The sequence below is a fragment of the Lagopus muta genome, chromosome 3, assembly GCF_023343835.1.
Source record: "Lagopus muta isolate bLagMut1 chromosome 3, bLagMut1 primary, whole genome shotgun sequence".
Lineage (NCBI taxonomy): Eukaryota > Metazoa > Chordata > Aves > Galliformes > Phasianidae > Lagopus > Lagopus muta.
This window is the reverse complement of record NC_064435.1, coordinates 33,649,881-33,667,220: the sequence shown is the minus strand read 5'-3', so window position 1 is coordinate 33,667,220 and position 17,340 is coordinate 33,649,881. Positions and strand designations below refer to the sequence as shown.

The 17,340-nt window shown below is 41.9% G+C and overlaps 2 protein-coding genes across 2 annotated transcripts in view; one reads left to right on the top strand and one right to left on the bottom strand.

Moving 5' to 3' along the window:
- The window catches only part of CPA6 (carboxypeptidase A6), an 87,464-nt gene extending 82,011 nt beyond the window's left edge, over window positions 1–5,453 (bottom strand). Inside the window, exon 1 of the mRNA XM_048940439.1 lies at window positions 5,311–5,453. Coding sequence (XP_048796396.1) covers window positions 5,311–5,402 — 92 coding nt within the window. The 5' untranslated portion in view covers window positions 5,403–5,453. The remainder of the gene's footprint in view (window positions 1–5,310) is intronic.
- An 8,566-nt stretch (window positions 5,454–14,019) lies between these two features.
- The window catches only part of PREX2 (phosphatidylinositol-3,4,5-trisphosphate dependent Rac exchange factor 2), a 218,495-nt gene continuing 215,174 nt past the window's right edge, over window positions 14,020–17,340 (top strand). Inside the window, exon 1 of the mRNA XM_048938904.1 lies at window positions 14,020–14,045. The gene's annotated coding sequence lies outside the window, so the exon portion shown is untranslated. The remainder of the gene's footprint in view (window positions 14,046–17,340) is intronic.

Below are 17,340 nucleotides of genomic sequence, written 5' to 3'. Positions count from 1 at the left end.
CCATCCAGCCTGACCTTGAATGTCTCCAGGTACGGAGCATGCACCACCTATCTGGGCAACCTATGCTCAGTGCCTCACCACCCCTACTGTAAAAATCCTCTTCCTTAAATCCAATCTAAATCTCATCTCTTAGTTTGTAACCATTTCCCCCCTCATATCACAACAGGCCCTCTTAAAGTGTCTGTCCCCTTCTATCTTACAGCCCCCATTTAGACACTGAAAGGTCCCTTGGATCCTTCTCTTCTCCAGGTTGAACAGCTTCAGTTCTTTCATCCTGTCCTCGCTCCCTAATGGACATCCTGTCCTGTTCCATCCCTTAGATCACTTTTGTGGCCATGTTCTGATTCCTTATGGTTTCTCTTAGCCCTCAGGCTTACTGTTCCTCTGCTCTACATGTGACGGGAATCACAACATTGTCCACCAAAGTCCCGACCTGGACAAGTATGGGATATGGGATAAGGTTCGCATGGACACATGAAGCTGGAGATCAGTTTAGATACAACCATAATGAGCTGGGAGTCTCCACTCTGCCAGTGTAATGTGGCTGTGAACTGTTGTTCTAATCAGTTTAAAAAAAAAAGGAAAAAAGGGTAAGAAAGAACAACTGAAACACTTCATATTTCTTGTTTATAATAAGGAGGGTAGGGAGGCTGTAAAAGGTGGATTTAAAATGCCTGGTCTTAAAGGAAAAAAAAAGGAATAAAACCTTGGCAGTATTCTTTTTTTCCTTTAGGAGAACATAAATGATGATGTGCTGGGGGAATATCAGGTGATGAGAAAACAGAAAAACTAAAATTGTGGTCGTGAGGCAAGAATGGATATAGAGATGCCTGAGTTTTCATGGATTTAGTAATTGCAAGTGTTTTTATTACCACATTATTAGTTATCTGATAAGAAGATACGTAAAATTGTTTGTGCATGACACTGGAGTGTTCATAGCTTTTCATCTTTTAGAAGGTCCCTGACATCATCCAGTGAAGAAGTATGTGTGAATTTCATCCAAAAGAATACCATTAACTTCAATACAGTGCTGCTGGTGTGCTTTCCAAATGCTTTTTTTTTTGCCAGTTGTGCGTATGACATTTTACTTTGACTTGGAAGTAGGAAAGGAGACCAAAGTAGAAGAGGGAAAGAACATTTATTACACAGCAAAGCAGAACTTTTATTTTTTTTACTATTTGGAAAAAATCTGCAGAAGGGAGCAGCACAGGAGGAGCTCCTTTCCACTTCTCAATTCCCTCAGCAACTAGTTTTCATCACACTCCCATGTGTTTTTTCCATGAGACAGAACAATTGCTAGCTATTGTGTGTAAGGTACTGTGAGATCAGAGACACTTAGCTATGGTATGCTGGGATATTAATGGGCATTAAAATATTTGAAATTTGCTGAAGCACAGATCTGAGAGCATTATCTGCATGACCAGTTGGTTTATGCAGTTTCTGGGATGTGACATTCCAGAAGTTGCAGCATGCTACATACTGGCTTACAGAACATACTGTTATTATTTTTTGTTTTTTACCCACCCTAAACTCACTTCCAGATTTTCTTAGACAGCTGTTACACAATAAGAATGCATCATAGCCTTTACCTGACCAAAAGAATTGGTAATATCTGCTGCATTGTAACACATTGCAAAACAGCCTAACATTTTTGGAGGAGTTAACATCTCAATATAATACTTAAAATAACCCCAAAATCTCCAGTCAAAACCTAAGAGAGGAACTGGCCAATTATTTTTCCAGTCTTTACCTGCATTCGGTTATTGGAAGTGAGATGAATTCTGAATAAGCAGAAACAAAGGGCATATGCCCAGCCACCACCTATTGGGTGATGGGAGATGAGCTGGAGTAAAATGAACGTAGTAGTGAATTGTAAAAACAAATGAGAAAGGTGCCTTTTCCCCCAAGAAATCTTGACTTTTTTTAATGGAAAACCATCTCTTTCATAGAATACCTAAGAGCTGGAAGATTGTTGCACTTAGTACTAAATAAATGAATAAATAAATAAAAATATGTTTTCTTCAGTAACCTGCTCTTCTGAATTGTTAGAAGGCCCAAAGAAGAGTAGCAACAAAGCAAAAGTGTATGATATTACCAGTAAGCACCCTTCCAGTGACAATCATTGATCTCCTGGCCTGGATGTCATTTCAGGGGTATAACTCTCAGTAGATCTTTCTTCCATGGATCTGTCAAACTCCCTCAAATCCTTGCAAATGTTTCACATCCTTCAGCAGAGAGTTCCACAAGTCTCACCCTAGCAGGTCAAGGAAACTCATTTTCAACCTGACTCTTCCTAGACTCATTTTATGCCTCCAACTTTTTTTAACTTGAAGACACAGGGAACAACTGACCACTGGTTCAGCAGGAGGTTCATCACCTCCATGTGACTCAAACCTGTAGGCATCTGTCATTCCCTAAACTGTTTCTATTGGAGACCAATGAGTCCTGGTTTACTCAGCAAACATGCTTTTGCCTTTAGGAAGGCAAATACATTTGTGCTTCAGTCTTTGCAAGAGCTCAGTGGGCATGAGAGCTCCTGCCTCACTTGCTGCTCTTTTCTGTGACTTTTCAACTATTTGTTGGCTTCCCAAAGGTATCTGGAATGTATTTGCTCAAAGATGTGTCCATATGGCATACTTGGCTTGCTCTGAACAGAGTTTGGAGGAGTTAGGCTGGAGAAACACATGGAATATCAATCGTCTTAAGGTCAGAGTTCTCAGCTAAAGAACTGCAATGCTCTGCGCCTCCTAGTGCTGCTCTGAGTTTATGAGAAGTGTTTTCCATTAACTTTTTTGTTCATTTCTTCCATACTTTTGCCTTAATTATAGTTATGACTTCCTTCTATACGGTACAGCTTATGACAAAAAACTCCTTAGCACAGAAAGAATTCAGAAGGTTGGGACACTCTAATGATGAACATTAGGCAATTATGTTTATCTCCTGATTGCCTTTCTTGAAATGAACCTACCCGTCCATTTTTCCTTTTGAGTGATGACCAGGCTCAGTAGCGATGGCTCTTTACAGTCATGCTACTGTTGAGCTCACTGCTCACCTGTTTATATTCATGGAGGAAAACGAACTGTTGCACACACAGAGGAAATAAAACAATTCTGCCCAAGATCCAGAGCTCATGACAGAAGCCTCTGAAGGACAAGATATCTGAAATTCTAAATTAATGCTCATCCCGATTCATGCTGATTTTTCTTCATTTTTATTGACACAGAGAATGCCAGAAGAGTAGAAACTGAGAAGATCAGTAAAGTTATATCAGGCTATTTTTTTCCAATTTATTTGGCACATGTGCTACACATTCTGTTCTGGTTTCAAATGGGACCACATAATCAACACGACTTGTAAATACATCTCAACTCCTTACTACAACCACCTACTGACCAAGAGTCTTTTACTCCTAGGAGTGAATTTTGTTGTGCTTTTCCAAATTTTGGAAACTGATGGGAAGTCTCATCTTTCTCTGCAAGACTCTTCATGAAGGCTACAAAAACAGGGATAATAGAATCATAGAATCATAGAATCACAGAATGGCCTGGGTTGAAATGGACCACAATGATCATCCAGTTTCAACCCCCCTGCTATGTGTAGTGTCACCAACCACCAGACCAGGCTGCTCAGAGCCACATCCAGCCTGGCCTTGAATGCTTCCAGGGATGGGGCATCCACAACCTCCTTGGGCAACCTGTTCCAGTGCGTCACCACTCTCTGCGTGAAAAACTTCCTCCCAATATCTAACCTAAACCTCCCCTGTCTCAGTTTAAAACCATTTTCCCTTGTCCTATCACTATCCAAAGTGATCAACAGGGGATCAACAAGGAGAGTTTGTTGGCGTCACTCACACCATCCAGAGCTCATCAAACATTTGGATATGATTTTAAAAAGGTTAACATTCATGTATTGAATAGAAAAAATGATGAATCAAGGAAATTTTCAGAGATACAGTAATTGAACTTACATGTATTTTTTCCTATTTTAACAGGCTAGATTATAAATAGACAAACTCATTTAAACCTAGCAGATACTAAATTATGTATTTTGACATCTCAGATATCCATCAATGGACAAAACATGTAACTAATATTCAGAAAAAGTTATGTCCAGAACCTAGAGTTTGTTATTCATCTCAATGTAATCTGTAAAAGAAATGAACAAAAACTTCAAAATAAAATAAAAAAAAAAAATAATTGTGTCTTACTGAGCCTATGACCCTTTAATGGGCTCCATAGGTAAGAACATAGATGCTGCTGCACAGGACTTCTGAAGGACTCTGGCTTTGGAGAGGTATTTCATTTTCTGTCCTGTTCCTTTCCAGCACTGCCAGGCAGGCTCCTGACTACAGGGGCTGGTTTGGTTCTGCACAAAGGTACATACTGGTACATACTGGGAACCAAATGGAGATGGTGACAGCTGTCGATGACTCAACCACTGCTGTGTGAAATAGGGACCTGGGGGGAATGACTTCATGTGGCATTAGCAAGTCCATGGAGCTCAAGTAATTTGTTTGCATCAAACTATGTTTTAGTAGTGGAATCCATGTGCCTTTAATTAAGTAAAAAGAATACAGCTCCTACTTCACAGCGATGTGTGCTTATCCCAAGGAATTTGCTCATCAATTTGAAGGAGTTTTATACTGTACGTGGAGAGATGCCATTGGCTTCTCATGGTCCTCAGCGTGGCTGTTCTTTTATCTCCATCATAAATCTCTGCAGATACAATTTCATTAAATACTTGCTAAAAGGCAATTCTCTAAACCAGGTGGGAAACATGTACACTTTGATGCACCAAAGCTGACTAACAATACCACAGTTTTCATTGTACTCCTAAGTTCCATCTCTCTAACACAAACCTGAACTTTAAATGACAAAAATAAGACTCGTTTGAAGTACATGATGGAGTCGCAGGAAGGTTAACCAAATTCCTGTGCTGCCTGGGCTTTTTATGGGTTAAACCTGAACACACTTTAAAAAGTTCAGCTTCTTCAAAACACAATTTTAAGTCCCACTGAGCGTGTTCCCCAAAGGCGAATACAAACCTCCATTCGCTCCTGAGCACGCCGAAACCCCTACAACTCTTTCTCCCCGTGCAGAATGGCAGTTTCTGCCAGGACACAAACTTTTTTTTTTGTCTGTCTTTCCGCGCAGCATCCTCACACTGATGCCTCACAGCACCTATCTCCGGCGCACGCCGCGCTCGACGGCACCTAGGAGCGGCCAGCTGGAGGGCGAGCCCTCGCCCGCGAGGTACGCGCGAGGTCGGCGGGGCCGGGCGGTGCGGAGCGGAGCGGAGCGGGACACTTACCCGGAGTAGCGGGGGCGGCGGGGCGGCAGCGCAGCCTGGAGGCAGAGCAGACAAAGGGGCAGGAGCGCGGCGGGGCGCGGGCTGAGCGGCATGGTGCGGGCACTGCGCCCTCCCCGCCCGGCGGCCGCCGATCCGCGCACACAAAGCCGGCGCGGAGGCGGGGGCCGGGGAGGAGCGGAGCGGGGCGGGCGGAGGTGTCGCCGCCGGTCGGCAGCCGAGGGAGGACGGCGGCGGGGCAGGGGACGGGGCGGGGGCTGGGGGCGAGCGGGTGGCACGGCTCTGACGGGGTGCCGCGGGGGGGGGGGGGGCGGCTACAGGTGCGCGGCGAAGATCGCCGCCGTGCCTAGGGGTTTACCCGTGAGTTGGCGTCGGGGGAAAGAATGTGACAGGAGTTAGAGTGGGTGGTGGAGAGGGACCCTTAGGCATCGCCAAGGGAGAAGAAGGTGGGATGTCCAGTGACAGCACTGCCGACAGTCTTGGGCCCGAGCAGTGGGAAGGAGAAGAGAGACTGCTGGAACCAAATAAAACCCTTTTGTTTTTACTTAGTAGAATCACAGAATGGTTTCGGTTGGAAGGGATTTAAGATTATCTAGTTCCAACCCCCTGCTGTAGGCAGGGACACCTCCCTCTAGACCAAGTCGCTCAAAGCCCCATCCAGCTTGAATGCTTCCAGGGATGGGGCATCCACAACTTTGCTGGGCAACCTGTTCCTCCTCATATTCTTCTTCTTCTTCTTTTTTCCTTCTCATATTCTTCTTTCTTCTTCTTCTTTTTATTTTATTTTATTTTATTTTAATGACTGTGATTTTGTTTTTTTCTACTCTGCTGAAAGACCCACCCGATGCTGGGTTACTAGAGCACTGGGAATAGCAAAGAAAATGGGGAGAGTTGTATTGCAAATAAATGTGGTTTATAGAATTCACATGGATCAGTTGTTAAAATAAAACAGTAGATGAGAATGTAGTGCCAACGTGGAATGCATTGATAGCTCCTTTAGTACTTAGCTGTTGACTCTGTGCTTCAAAAGTGCTTCAGAACTAACTGATCCTTTGCCTCTGAGAGACAAACAGAGGGTGGGCTGCAGACAAATGAAAGCAGCTGACATTCGAACATGTGTGAGAACTCCCGTAAATCCTTGTTAATGCTTCAGGCACAGGGAGCTGTTTGGAAAGGTCTGTATTAAACCACACGCACTTCATGCTCTGTGACCAAAAGGTGAATGAACATTTTCCTTTGTCTCTTTCCATGTGGCACCAAATCTGATGTGAACTGTGTGATGGGGTCCGGTGGTCCAGGGCACAACCACCCCATTCTGCTTGGTTACTAGGGCTTTCTCCCTTGAACTCATCTTAAAATCTCAAATTTGTTTCTGATGGAGCTACATGGTAGTGAATTTGTGTATTTGTGCCAGTACACAGGGGTGTTGTATGGCTGTTGCTGAGAATGCATTCCATTACAGGGGAAAAAAGGAAATAAATCAATACTCTTCTGCAAATCTTCAGTCCTGTAGTAAATGCAGTTCTAACGTTATGGACTTGTATTTAGTATACAATCCCATGTTCAGAGGTGACTTCAGAGGCCTAGTCAGCTGTCATTAGGTTGAATAAGGGATTTTTTCAGAGCACGTGTGTAATCTTAAAGCCAAAAGTACTGCTTTTTTTCACTTGTTATTCCTAGTTACTTTTCTCACTAGGGATCCTTGCTACACCTGAAGAGCTTCAGGTAATGCGTTGATGTATTAAAATGCAGTTTGGCTGTTGTTCTAAAATATTTGCTTTACAGATGAAAATTTGGCTTCGTTTGAGCTAGAGAGAATTTCACTTTTGGCTTCTGTTTGCAAAATGGCTTGGCTATTCTAAAATGTTTGCTTTTAAGATGGAATCCTGGCTTCATTGGAGTTAAGGATAATTTTAATATGAGCTTCTGTAGCTCTAGACTTAAATCTTACCTTTCTGCAACATTCCCTAGCAGTAAAATGCAGGAAAATATGAGAAAGGAAGAGAGTTCAAGCACCAAAACTGAATAGTGAAGATAAATAACAGCATGTGGAATAACACTCAAAATGAGATACTGCTATCTCCCTGAACATGCAATTCTTCTGCCTGTTTAAAATGAATTTAAAATTACATCCTTAGAATTGCAGAGAATTTGGAGAGACAATCAGAAATAGCTTTAACAGAGACTGGAATAGTGAGGGGTACCACAGATCCCTCAGTCCCACTCTGGTCCATCAGTTTAAGTTATAGGAGTGACTGAGCAGGCTGCAGAGAGAGCTGGAACATCATAGAACTGGCAGCTAGGAAAGGACTGAAATGCTCCAGACAAACCTGGAAGTTATGCATATGGTAACATGTCTGGAAAGATGGGGCCATAAAACTTGTACCCAGTTAAGCGAAGAATTTTGGAGGAAGAAAGTCAGAGGTGGAAAGATGAATTGCCATCATCAGGGTTCTGGTGTGCAGCTTTGCCTTGAAGGTGTTGAGAGCAGGAGAAAGACTGGGACATAGTCTCCCTCTTAAAGAGGTGGGATTTAGCAGAGCATCCCACACTTTACAGGGAGCACAGGCTGCAGAAGCAATCCTAGATGGAATCCTACAGAGGGTGGAGAAGAAGAGGAACAGGCTGTCCATAGAAGCTGTGGAGGTCCCATCTCTGGTGGTGTTCAAGGTCAGGTTGGGGAACCTGATCTAGCACTTGGCAACCCTTCCTATAGCAGAGGTGTAGAACTATGATGATCTTTGAGGTCCCTTCCAACCCAAGCCATTCTATGATTCTGTGGTGTGAAAACAAGAAAAGCTTCAAAAAGGGAGAGTGGGCAAGCAGCCTACCATTGGTACTTGAGCTTGAGAACATGCCATTTATTGAGAAGTCTGTAATTGCACAGAAGAACTGAAAAAGGGAAATAGTTTCTTACAAACATTGTTTATATCTTTGGGCTGTTCCACGTCTCACCTCTATGAGAAGGTTCATGTTGCCAGAATGAATGATCCCTGCTATGTCTGTTAGAGCCACAATGGTACAGAAACAGAAGGTTAAACAAGTCTTATGTCATTCTAGTTCAAGTCACACTGGTTAATACTAAATTGGAATAAGTGTATTCACGCTGGGTTTTGCACTGCTATAACTAGATTTAAATAATTGAAGTTGATGGAGTGCAATGTCCTTTTAAAGAACTGGTCTGTTTCCTTTAACTCACACTGAGACTTTGAGGCCTGAAGGATAGTAAGAGTGACTCTTTTGATTCTGAGCTAGTTAGGTTTGGAGTCTGAAAGAACATGAAAGCAATGTAATACATACGTGAAAGCCATGGTTGAGTTAACTTTGTGTAGTCAAGAGTGCCACTGTAGCTGATAGCCTGAGAACTTAGCACTGCTTAGGGCTGGTTATCCGGTTTGTGCTGAGCTTTGTACTGTCAGGGACAGGTGGCATTGCTACCTGAGCTGACATAAATTTAGTTGGGCTACTAGGCATTGCAGTGGCAAGATACCTAAGGTGTTCTCTTCTTTAAGTTCCTTCAACCTCCTGTTAAGCCTAACACAGACTTGTGTTCTTCATAGGTCTGCTGACAGCTGGTGCTGGGGAAGCTGCCACCATCACCTTTCTATTGCTGTGTTCTAAGACATGGTGGCACAGGAAGGAAGGAATGATCAGCTGGTTTTATAATAATGGATCAGTGCTGAGCATTGCCTTGAAGTGTATTCAAATGTAATTATCTTTCTAAAATGAATTACAAGTGTCCTTAAAAGTGATTAATTTTGCAATTAAGAATCTCGACACTGCAGCTTACATGGGGATGCTGCATTACTGTAACCAAGTCCTTTCATTTGTGTGAAAGGCACTGACATATTATAAAACAATTCTCAAACTCTTTCACTTGAAATATTTCCATCTTCTGCCATTGTTCTGTTGTTCTACAGAAGGATAGAAACGCAAGTTAAATATTATTTTCCATTTTGTAGAAATGAAAGACATTTAAACCTGGGTACACTTTAGAAACAACTAAAGGAAATCTGATGCGTAACATGCAAATCATCAAGACATCAGTGCCCATGGGATTCTTTAGAAACAATTCTGTTGGGGGTTGGAACTAGATGATCTTAAAGGTCCCTTCAAACCCAAACCATTCTATGATTCTATGATTTCCTATATCTGAAACTAAGGGATTTTTATTTGAGTGAAAAATCAGCCTTTCCTGTAGGCAAGCAGATTCTCCAGTATTTGTCTCTTGATGAAAGTTTTAAACTTGGAATAAAGGAATTAAAAAAAAAATCTTGCACTTCCTACACGAATTGTGTGCATTTACTTTCTATACAAATGACTTATGTCTACTAATATGCTGAACATTTATTGCAGAGTCCTCCAATTTCTGTACCTTGCAGTCATTAAAAATATTAACTTTCTCTAACTTCCTGTAAGACTGGATGTGTTTTGTAGTTGGGAATGCTAAGGTATGGAGAAGTCGAATGATTTGCCCCAGATGAAAGAGCATGTCTTTGACAACTGTAAGCCTAGAATTTGGGTCTCCTAGCAGTTACCACTGGAGTGTTTGCCATTAGTAAGTTTCTATTAGATTGTATTTTTAATCTAGAAGGCAAACATATGAATTCTAAGAGTCCTAAATTTGTCTAACCACATTTAGGCATAGATACAATTTCAGTTATTTTATTCCAAAGGGAGAACAGTATTCACAAGAAAAAATCATGTTCAGTATCTAGTTTGAACATACACATGATATTTGCATTTATTGGATACCCACTAATGATTTCTTCTAATGTTAAGAAGAAACAAAGAACAATGACCATATTTATTTTGAAACACTAATAAATCTAAGTGACTTCTGAATGTGTGAATAATGCTTATAAATGTTTGATAGCAGCTACTGTGCACAAAAAGATGACAGGAACTGGGTTTTTATTTATGTCAAATACTGTATACCATATGTGCACATGAAAATATTTAGAAGGAAAAGGTACTTTTGAAAGAAGTTGTTCAGTGAAGTAGTGTGGCGTGAGACTTCCCAAACAACTCACAGCTGCAGAAGTTCTGCAGTGGACTATCATTATATCATCAATTCAATGGTTTTAAGAGGAAAAGAAACATTACATAAAATACCATCCTGAGTAGAGGTGAAACAGAAACTAATTGTTGTCAATTAACTAATGTTAATTAATCTCTCAGCTGTACTGGCATGAAAAGTATCTTTCCTCCTCCTCCTTTCTCACCCTTAACATTGCCTGGTAATTATCAGGTCAATTTACCATCTGTGCTTAGAATGATACTTGGACTGCCCTTCCTCAAATTTGGATGCCTGGATTGCTTGAAAGTGTATATAATTAGGTACCACATACTTCAGAGCTTTACGCAACTTGGGTACTGAAAAATATTGAAAAGACTGAAAAATATGAATAGTGAAAAGTACTGGTATTGCAGGATCCTGTCATTCTAGTTCTGAAGTGTTAAAGAGGCAGGGAATAAAGTCTAGATTGGGCAAATTATGTCAGAACTGGGAACAGAAGTAAAGGAAGAGGACTGCCTGGCTTACATTTAATGCACACAGCCTGAGACTGAGAGACGATTTTATTAATGTTTATAAATATCTTAAGTGTGGGAGTCAAAGGGACATGGCCAACCTCTTTTCAGCAGTCTGTGGGGACGGGACAAGGGGACATGGCCATAAACTGGAGCATAGGAAGTTCTGCACCAACATGCAAAGGAACTTCTTCACAGTAAGGGTGACAGAGCACTGGAGCAGGCTGCCCAGGGAGGCTGTGGATCCTCCTTCTCTGGAGACATTCAAGACCCACCTGGATGCCTACCTGTACAGCCTACAAAGAAGGAAGCCTTCTTTGCAGGTGGGTTGGACATGATGATCTCTAGAGGTCCCTTCCAGCCCCTACAATTCTGTGATTCTGTATCCCAGGGCTGGGGCTGCTCTCATGTTCCCTAGCTGCCCAGCTCCTGGCGGGGGTGGTGGGGTGGGACAGACTGCTAGGCCCTAGTCTGAGGCCCTGGTGGATCCCATCGCATCCAGCTGTGGTTTGCAGGGAGCCTTTGCTGCTCCCTGGTGTGAATTTGATATTTATCTTCTCCGTCTTGGTAGGTGAAGCAGTGAACATGCTCATAGTCTCACAGTTGAAAACACCTGAAAAACCACCATTTAAAACACTTCTAGCTGTTATGTTACTGTCCACGGACACAACCAAATGAAAACAGTGAGCAATAATAGTTCAGCAGAGTAGAAGATGCCTTCACCCTCTTTCACTTTTCTGAGTTGTGTCAGTAGTTGGCAGCTTGATAGTTCTGTAAGACATGCCTTTCTCTGCTGTTTCACAACAAGCGTTTTTTTCACATACCATCCTTCATTCTCTGTGTAATTGTGCAAGTTGGATAATGTCTTATAATAACAATTCAACACGGCATATGTGGAGCTTAGTAAAGAAGTTGAAAAAACTCCATTCAGAATCAATTATGAGTTCAATTACTCAAATATGAGTTCAGCTACCTTGCTAAACTTTAAAAGGCAATTGTGTTTCTCCAGCACAGTGGTGTCTTGCTTTCCTGCCCACAACAGGACCATACAAACCATGAACATTTTTGAAACCAGGCTCCCTGGAGTGAAAGCTCTCCTTACTGTAAAACACCAAGGCTATGGAATCTTTTCCCAAGAATGAGATACTGTTTGCTGCCCTCTCTCAGTGCAAAGCTGTGAAGATCCATGTGGATATGGGTCATTTGTCCAACTAATGTCTTGGTTGTTATATAAGTGTTCTGGCAGAATTTCATTTTTCTTCCTCTGATACAGTTTATTGCCAGGGACAAAAAAAAAAAGCGAATGCAATCAGAATACTGCTGTTTCTGGGAAAATGGAAAATATACCTGCATGTTCTTTGGTTAAATTTTGTCAAATTGGTTGATATATCTGATAGCCAGAATTAGACTTACCGTGCACCATGGAAACTGTTTCCATAGTGAAAATCTCTCAGCTCAGAGACAGTTCTCCCTGGATTAAACCCAAGGATTCAGACTATCTAGAGCATCCTCTAACAGCTATGAAGGTCAACACTTAAGAGAAAGCTGCCATCCAGCTATCCTAAGTTGTACCATTCTGCTGTTGGAATATTTTCTTATCCTCTAGAGCATGAGAAGTGCCATGATGTTTCCTCCCATTCCATGTGTCTTTGGTATTCAAAATGACATTGGGTGATTTGGAGGCAGTTACACATTCTGTAAGTATTGTCAGTAACCTGCCAGAAACACAGAAATACAGTGACATCTCTATGTAATAATCCTCCTCTGTAACACCTTAAAAAGGCCAGTTACTCCATAGTAGTGGAACTGCTTTTAACTGATGTATGAAGGACAGAGAGACTGAAAAGCATACAAGGGCAAGGTCTTTCACATTAAATGCAATGTTGCTTGTCTGAAAGTTGATTAAGGTAGAACTGTGAGATCTTGAATGCTTATGGATAGACATTTTAACAAAGCGCAGGAAGAGTGCTAGTTGGGGGTTGCAATAGACTGTGTCAAAAAGACGAGTTAATTCCTAAACACCGCTCTAATAAATGGAAATAAGAACTGTATTAAATTAAATGTTCTTTGAGAAGAGGTTATCTAGTGGACTGAAGGCACGGTGCAACAGTTTCTATTTCCCAGGAGGTAAGACAGCTCTGGCTTAAAGCCCATTCTGGTTCAGCAGTGAGATAGATAATGGCTATTAAACAACAAAAAGGCAATATATAATAATAAAAAAGCATAAATATATAACATTTTCTACACTTCATAAATTAGGAATTATGATGGGACATTGAGGCATCAGAGAGAAATTCATGGCTAGCAGACGTAGGAACAAAAGAGATTTAAATACACTGGGTATGGTGTAAATCCTAGCAGTGGCAAAAAGCCACTGCTTGACAAAGAAATCATTAGTAACAATGCAGGAATAGCAGAAGTGTTCACTAGGAGAATCTGTTATGTGCCTGGAAAGAAGCAACATTGTATCCTCATATCACAAGAAAAACTGTGTCTTGGTTCCTTGTAAGTATAAGAAAAGACTGGATTTCTGAGAAGTTTCTGGAATAATCAAATACAGTTCCATATTATGAATTATAAAGTGGAGATGGCTGCTGTAGGTAAGCATAAAGTTTTTGGCCCGAGGCAAGTTCTAGGGAATCAGAGAAAGTGTTTATTCAAGGTGCAATTAGAAATAAAGTCTGAGGATTGAAGTGGAAGCAGTGCTAGGTGGTGTGGTTTGTACAAAAAGCTACCTCAGAAAATTGAAATTGAGTATGCTTGACATTGGTTTACAAAGTATAAGCTATTCCTCTTTGAGCTGGCTTGTTAAAGATAGCCATGCAGGTGAAATATATTCACATTCTCAGGAAGTGTAGGACGTGATTTCATATACCATGATGTTCTGTTGAGCACAAACCAGAAATAACTCTATACAATATTAATAAAGTGTGAATGCACAACTGAAGAACCATCTGAGAGATAAACATAGAAAGTAGTGATTACTGGGTATAGCAGGAAATGCTACAAGTCATGGCTTGAAGCACTAATTGCGCACCTGGTGGGAAGGCAGGGTCAACCCAGGGGAGCTTAGGTGCACACAATGTACCTGAGTGACTGAAAGGGGTGGAGCCAGGATCCACCCATTCTCAGTACTCATTTAAGGGTTGGCAGTGGAGACAAATGTATCTTGCTGGGGATCTTTGAATAGCTGAAGCATTCTGAAGGTAAGCAGCTTCTTTTCTTCTTTTCTGTGCTTTTGGCTGCTGTGTGTGAGCAGATCCTCACTTGCTGAAGTCTAGGACCTTGCTGGTCTTTCCATTGCATTACAGACAGCATATGTAGCAATGTTATTATATAATAATGGAAGTATTAAGTTTTAGTACTTTCATCTGTGATTTGGAAGCAAATATAAAATCACTACTGGAAAACACATACTTACAAAACAAATTCCACCATTGCAGTAAGTGAAAGAGTAATGATTATTGCAATAAATTACAAAGGGTCCTTTGGCTTAAGTTCAGTATGACTTGATTTTTCTGTCTGCAGGTAAATATTTTAGAACACCTTAGAAAAGTATCCTGTATCTTACAGGATTAATGCTAAATGTGGAATGGACCATCAGATGAGGTGGTTTAGTGGAAAACATCAAACAGACTAGTTGCCGTTATCACTAGGAAGGTGAACTGATCGCCCACTATGTGTCAAATATCAACATGAAAGCTAAAGATGGTAAAGAACAAAAAAAAAAACAAACCCATGAACTTACTATACTATGTTGGGAGAGAGTAGAGGTCTTTTTGACTGGACCTGGTTGCTTGTGCCAGCCAGTTCTAGTGGGTCTGTATTGTCTTAACAACTGCCCCATGTGGTGGATGTAGCTAGTAACTCTTCTAAGAAGTGTTTCTTACAATGAAACAGTTGGACAAATCACTTAGTGAATGGAAAGTAAGGGTATCTTTTGGAGTCCTGAAATACTTCAATAATTCAGTGACAAAATTTTAAAAACCAAGAAACTGGAAGGACAATATATCTAGAACTTACTGTGCTGTTTCTGTAGTGGAGCCCCAAGTAGCTGCAAAGACATATCCTGTTTTTCTAGCTGGTGCAAATCATTTGTGGAATGAAGTAGGTAATTGCAGATCAAACTTCCATGCCTCCTTTTGGCACTTGATCAAGAGCTAATTACTTTGAACACTGAAATGGTGTTCTGAATCAAATGATTCTCAGTAATAAAAAAAAAAAAAAAAAAAAAAAAATTCCCTCTTTATTTTCTCCTTCACACTAAACCAGTGAATAAGCAACTCTCCTGCTTCTCCTAAGACTTGATTGCTAGTGACAGCAACACCATTGGAAGATCTGAAAATAAAGGCAATCCTACCAAGATAAACATGTATTTGTGAATAAAACCATAATTTAAGGTTCTGCACTCTTTATTACCTGATACTTCAGTTTTTCTGCAGGACTTTAGTATCACGGGCTTGTAGAGCTGGAGGAGACACTGCCTAATTTGCAAGTCCAGTGCTAAAACCAAAAGCTGCTCTACAGGAAAAGCAGACCTGCCTCCAGAGCAGAGAACCTGTCAATTCTGTGGGAAGTCTGCTGTAGTAATTCTAGCTCTCTCACTAAGCATGATACTGTATGAGAAATAATGAAGGTATTTGCAACAGATTTGTTAAGAAGCCCCTTTGCACTAGTAACACTGAAGGAAGTGCTTACATGGTTTCGGTCCAAAACTAATGTAGGTTTAAGCCACAGTTTATGACTATAATGATTTAGAACGCAGGGGGAAGGAGGTGATATGAACCTGTTTAAAGTGCTAAGCAGGATCTTGGTCCCTCTGGTCCTTTAGCTGTGCCTAGCAGCACTTCAGCAGAAGAAAGGAGCATCCTTGGTGTAGAGTACTCTTAGATTTCATCTTGACTTCTCATTCTAACAAACACTGAGGTTTGATATTTCACAACTTCCTTCTGAGTAATTAATTCCTAAATACACTGGGGTCTTCTAATGAAAGCTGGAAAAACTTTTCTGGGGTTTGAAATGCATAAAATCTGTTCCACCAAGCTGATCTCTACATAATTACTGAAAATATACTGGTCTATTCAAACACAGCGATTCTCCAAGGAAAATCTTCATTTTAAAAACATTAAAATCTATTCTACTTTATTTCAGAGTCTTTGCTGTATCTCTCACTTTGATTTTACTATCCAGTTTATGAAACTGCTGGCATTTTTTAAAAAAATTCATTCATTAAGAAGGCTACCATGACATAGAAGAATTTACTTCTGTCTTCTGCCATCTAGTGACAGAAATAAAGTACCTCATCCTATACTTGATGCAGCAAGGAATGTGGTCTCTGAGGACAAGGAGAGGGCTGAGGTCCTCAATGCCTTCTTTACATCTGCCTTTAATAGCCAGGCTTTTTATGCCCCGATCTGGAAGTCTGGGACGCTGCTCAGAAAATGCCCCCAGCAATTCTGGTGGAGACAGTCAGAGAGCTTCTCCTCCTCCTGGACTACCACAAGTCCATGGGACCGGATGGGCTGCAACCTCAGGTCCTGAGGGAGCTGGCGGAGATGATTGCCAAGCCCCTTTTGGCCATCTATCAATGCTCCTGGTTAACTGGTGAGGTCCCAGAGGATTGGAGGCTTGCTGATGTGACTCCCATCTTCAGGAAGGTCTGTAAGGAGGATCTGGGGAACTATAGGCCTGTCAGCCTGACCTCAGTACCAGGGAAAGTTATGGAGCAAATCATCTTGGATGAGATTGCACGGCATATGCGTGGTGTCCAGGGGATCAGGCCCAGCCAACACGGGTTCGTGAAAGGCAGGTTGTGTTTGACCAACCTCATCTCTTTCTACAACTGGGAGACTAGTCTGATAGATGAGGGAAGGGCTGTTGATGTAGTCTGCCTAGACTTCAGTAAAGCCTTTGACACGGTCCCTCACAGGCTTCTTCTGGGGAAACTGGCTGCCCGTGGTCTGAACAGATATACACTTCTTTGGGTAAGGAACTGGCTACAGGGCCGTGCCCAGCGGGTCGTGGTGAATGGAGTGAAGTCCAGCTGGCGACCCGTTTCAAGTGGTGTCCCCCAGGGGTCAGTACTGGAGCCCATCTTGTTTAGTATCTTTACTGATGACCTAGATGAGGGGATTGAGTGCACCCTCAGCAAGTTTGCAGATGACACCTCTGGGCTGAGGTGAATGGGATGAGGTTCAACAAGGCCAAGTGCCGGGTCCTGCACTTTGGCCACAAAAACCCCATGCAGTGTTATAGGCTTGAGGATGAGTGGCTGGATGAGTGTGAAGAAGAGAAGGACCTGGGGGTGTTGGTTGATGCTTGGCTGAACATGAGCCGACAGTGTGCCCAGGTGGCCAAGAGGGCCAATGGCATCCTGGCCTGCATTAGAAATGGTGTGGCCAGCAGGAGCAGGGAGGTGATCATCCCCCTCTGCTCAGCCCCTCTACTCGAGGTGAGGCAACACCTTGAGTACTGTGTTCAGTTTTGGGTTCCTCACTACAG